This window comes from Pipistrellus hanaki, assembly GCF_964339955.1.
Source record: "Pipistrellus hanaki genome assembly, chromosome: 4".
NCBI classification, from domain to species: domain Eukaryota; kingdom Metazoa; phylum Chordata; class Mammalia; order Chiroptera; family Vespertilionidae; genus Pipistrellus; species Pipistrellus hanaki.
In genome coordinates this window covers 92101041-92105808 of record NC_140506.1, presented here as the reverse complement: position 1 = coordinate 92105808, position 4768 = coordinate 92101041, and the positions used below count along the sequence as shown (strand labels likewise).

General features: G+C 54.1%; 1 protein-coding gene across 1 annotated transcript; it reads left to right on the top strand.

Annotated features, from left to right (window-relative positions):
- Positions 1-1583: 1583 nt before the first annotated feature.
- Positions 1584-4302, top strand: LOC311621756 (tryptase-like; the record flags this gene model as incomplete). Its single annotated transcript, XM_084882139.1, has 5 exons — positions 1584-1644; positions 1827-2007; positions 2232-2500; positions 3907-4052; positions 4138-4302. The coding sequence occupies 5 exons, from the start codon at positions 1584-1586 to the stop codon at positions 4300-4302; spliced, it is 822 nt and encodes a 273-aa protein (XP_084738265.1).
- Between the last annotated feature and the right edge of the window lie 466 nt (positions 4303-4768).

Sequence of the window (4768 nt, the reverse complement as noted above, 5' to 3'; positions counted from 1 at the left end):
GAGCTCACCTGAGTGCTAAAAAGCATCCTTCGTTGGTCTCACTGGGGTAACGGGGAACCGAGGACCTGGTGTGGTTCAGGAGTGTGGGAATTCCTCTTCCTTCTCCTCTGGAAGCATTGTCTGCTCCTATCCCATGCTTGGTGGAGAATGATTCTCAGAATGTCAAAGGGAGGAAAAGCCTGTGCCTGGTGGGTGGCCGGCCTCGTCCTGGGGTTGGACTTGGGGGACAGAGCTCCTCCATGCAGAAAGCAGGGAGGCTGACAGGGAGGTTGGCTCCCAGCGCTGTGCGCGTGCCTGGAGTTTGCAGGACGTGAGAAGAAGTGAGGAGAACTAGCAGTAAATCGGCACCTCTCACACCCTTTGCCCTGCATTTTGACAAAGCTATATCATACATAGGATGGATGAGGACAGCTGCACAGAGGCCTGAGTGTCCTAGGGTGGCCATAACAAATGCCACAGACTTGGGCTTTTAAACAAAACCTCATTCTGTCCCAGGGTTGGAGGCTGGAAGTCTACCATCAAGGTGCCAGCAGGTCCCACTTCCTCCAAAGGCCCCAGGGCAGCTGCCTCCTCCATCTCATGGGGCTGCTGGCCATCTCTGCCTGCAGGTCCTCTGAGTATGTCCTTTGTGGGGGGCACTGTGAGTGTCAAAAAAAGGAGGGGGCATGGGAGACTGGGCCTGCCTCGGTCCTTCAACCCGCTCTTGGCTCAGGTGGAGACCCCCATCCCATCCATGCCCCTGCTCTGTTTTGTTTCAGAGCATCTGACTTATTTATCATTTATTTAGTTCCTCACCTGAGGATATGCTTATCGATTTTAGGGAGAGTTAGGGAGAGGGAGGTGTGAGGAATATCAATCTGTGGTCTCTTATATTTGTCTTGGTTGGGGAATGAACTCACCTAGGTATTCAGCCTGACTGGGAATCGAACCTGAGTCCCTTCCGTGTATTGGAGGATGCAAAGCATCTCATTTCTTTCTTTTTCACAAGCACACTGTCATCTTACTACTAAAATGTCTCCAGAACCAATATTATTATTATTTTTATTTTTTGTGAATCCCAAGGATATTTTTCCATTGATTTTTAGAGAGAGAGGGAGAGGGAGAGAGATAGAAACAGCATGTGAGAGAGACACATTGATTATTTGTCTCCTATATGAACCCTGACTAGAGCTGGGGAACCTGCAGCCAAGATAGGTGCCCTTGACCAGAATCACAGAACCCTTCAGTTCACAGGCCAATGCTCTACCCACTGATCCAAACCAGCTAGGGTTCCAGCACGATTCCTGAGTGTCTTCTCAGGGAGGAAACGCCATATTTCTTATCTGATAGCTGGTATACTGGTCACCTCTGGTCCAACTGGAGGGATAAGCCCCGGCTCCTCCCATGCCCCAACCCAAAAGTGGGCTGCTTCGCTTTAGGCCAGTCTGGGCAGGAGGATAAAGGGGCTCAGAGGGGCCCAGGAGCAGAAGGCAGAGAGGCCTGGCATGGTGAGGACTCTGCTCAAAGCCCATCCTCTCCATTCCCAGGTCCCTGCCCCAGATCTCCTCACTGGCTCTCCCCTACCCTCCCTTCTCCCCCTGCAGATGCTGTGGCTGCTAGTCCTAACTCTCCCCTATCTGGGGGCCTCCGTACCTGTGACCTCAGGTGGGTGCTGACCTCAGGCCTGGCTTCTCTCTGAACCCCTGACTCTGACCTCTGAGAGGCCGCCCCTGAGATGGGGTGGAGATCCCCCTGAAGGTGGTTGTGGGAGGGACTGAGGATGGGACCATACTGGGTTCCAGGAGGTGGTGCCTGGGTCCCTTATGGCTCCTCCTCTGCTTCCCCAGATCTGGGCCCAGGGACTGAGTTGGTGGGCATCATGGGGGGACAAGATGCTTCCAATGGGTCGTGGCCGTGGCAGGCAGGCCTGTGGGTCTTTGATACAGAAACGTCCAAGTGGAGTCTCAGCTGTGGGGGCTCCCTCATCCACCCCCAGTGGGTGCTGACCGCTGCCCACTGCATTACATGGTAAGTCCCTACTCTGCCAGCACCCGGGGTGGCGTGGGGGAAAATATGGTAGGCATGTGATGTGTGTTGAGGGCAGATCCTGGGCTGAGAGGCTGCAGAACCCCCACCAGGATTCAGCTTCCTGGAGCTCCCCTTGCCCACCACAGAGGGGAGGTCTCTGGGCTCTGAGGTGCTGGTCCACATCCTGCCACAGTTTCTCAGATGTATTTGGCCTCTGTCCCCAGGACAAACCCCGACCCTTGGCACTTAAAGGTCCAACTAGGAGGAGTGAGACACTCATGGGTTTACATTGTGCCGGTGGCTAGCATTATCCTCCATCCGGATCATTGGTATGAAAACCTAGTACCTCAGGCAGACGTGGCACTTCTCAAACTGGTGGCCTCCGTGCGACCATCTAATCTCGTCAACTGGATCAGCCTCCCGCCAGCCTCCTCCGAATTCCCCCCAGGCACCCGGTGCTGGGTGACTGGCTGGGGCGACATTTATTATGGAGGTAAGAACCAGAACCAGGGTGACAGGAGGGTGATGCATTGGGGTGGGCGAGGCTTTACCGATAAAGGCTCAACTGGGGTCCCTCTGGGGTCTCCCTTTGGTTTAGGAGGAAGACAGCTTGAGAGGAGTCTGTTCTGGAGCAGGGAACAAAGTAGCAAGAGTGAGGCATGGATAGGAGCATTTTTAATTTATTTATTTTTTTAGTATCATACAAGGATATTTTTTTCCAGTGATTTTTAGAGAGAGTGGAAGGGAGGGGGAGAGAGAAACATTGATGTGAGAGGCATATCTATTAGTTGCCTTCCCTCCCGGAGTTGGGGATTGAACCTGCATTTCAGGTCCATGCTCTTGACCAAAAATCAGACCTGGGACCCTTTGGGCCAGTGCTCTAACCACTGAGAACACTGGCCATGGTGCCAAGGGCATTGGTTTACTTCACTCTTCTCCAGGCCTCTGTGCATTCCCCCCAGACACCTGGTGCTGGGTGACTGGCTGGGGCAGGATTGGTCCTGAACATAAGAACCAGAATGAGTGGGAGGAGGAGACTGAGGGTGATGCCCTGGGGTGGGTGGGAGAAGGGCAGGCTTTACAGAGGAGGCTGCAGCTGGGGTCCCTCTGGGATCTCCCTTGGGTGTAGGGGGCACACAGCCTGAGAGGACTGTGTACAAGAGCAGAGAGCAAAGTAGCAAGAGGGAGGCATGGACATGGGCATTATTTTTTAAATATCATTCAAGGATATTTTTTACATTGATTTTTAAGAGAGAGTTGTAGGGAGGTGGAGATAGAAACATGGATGTGAGAGACATATCTCTTAGTTGCCTTCCTGACTGGGGCTGGGGTTTGAACCTGCATTCCAGATCCTTGCCCTTGACCAAGAATCAGACCTGGGACGCTTTGGGCCAGTGCTCTAACCACTGACCTCACCGGCCAGCGTGCCAGGGGCATTTGTTTCCCTCACTCTGCACCAGGCCTGTGTGCTTCCTTCGGAAGGTCCCGTTCTCCCGAATTCCCCCCAGTGGGATGGAGAGGAGGAGAGACAACTCCAGTGACCTGCTCCAGGATTCACTGTGAAATGGACAAAGTCAAATCTGACAGGAGGGCCGCTCACTCTGCATGTCTTGGGGGAAAGCACTTACTCTGACTTTTCCCAATAAAAATTATTTGTGGATAAAATATATATTTTTGTTTTTTTTGTTTTATTTTGTTTTGTTTTTGGATCTTGTTGCCCCCAGTGTCAGCCAAGAGATCATCAGCCCACTGGCCTGGAATGAACCTGGAGAGCTGGGATCTTGGGTGATTCCCAGGATCCCTCTGGGGGCGCTGAGGCTCAGCATGAGGTTCTAGAACTCCTGGCCTCTGACTGGCTGCCTTCTCAGGACAGCAGGCTCACTGGGCTTCTTCTCACAGAGCCGCTGCCAGAGCCCTACAATCTTCAGAAAGTGGAGGTCCCCATTGTGCCGAATGAGATCTGTAGGCAGCGATACCTCAGGAAGAACTTGGATGTCAAGGACGACATGCTGTGTGCGGGGAGCCCGGGCCGGGGTCCCTGTAAGGTAAGATCCCCAGACTGTGGCCTCCATCCACTGCTCCTGCCTGCAGGGACCCTGAGTATTGACCGCCTGTCTCTTCTTCCCACAGGGTGATTCTGGGGGCCCCTTGGTCTGTCAATGGTACCACACCTGGGTCCAGGTAGGGGTGGTGAGCTGGGCGGAAGAGTTCTGTCATCCTAACTTTCCTACTGTCTATGCCCGAGTGACATCCTACTTGCCTTGGATCCGCCATTATGTTCCCTCCTCTCCTTGAGCACGGGGCCGGACAAGGATGCTGCCTATGTGAGATGAAGACAGGCTCTCCATGGTGTCTGAGGACCTCACTGCTCCTTCCCAATGCCAGCTCTTCACTGCACCTAGCACCCTCCTCCACCCCCAGCCCCTCTGAGATCCTCCAGCCTCTGCCACCTCCATCAGTCTGTCTCCCCCTGACAAGCAAAAAGGAGAGGAGGGGTGTAGTCTGAGTTCAGGCGGGGCAATACAGGCCTCCTGCTTCCTCTCCACCCTCTGGATACTCATTAAACTGCATGAAAACTGCTCTGGACTGAGTGTACTTACCTGTGGGCGGGGCCAGGGTGTCATGGGTGGCCCGTCCTGGTGGGGAACCAGGCTCTGGAAGGTGGACCAAGTGGGGATGGGCAAGTATGGCTGCAGCATGGAGGAGGGCCACATGGGTGGGCTCTCTTGGCTGGGGAGGAGGAGGAGTGTTCTGCCTGAGG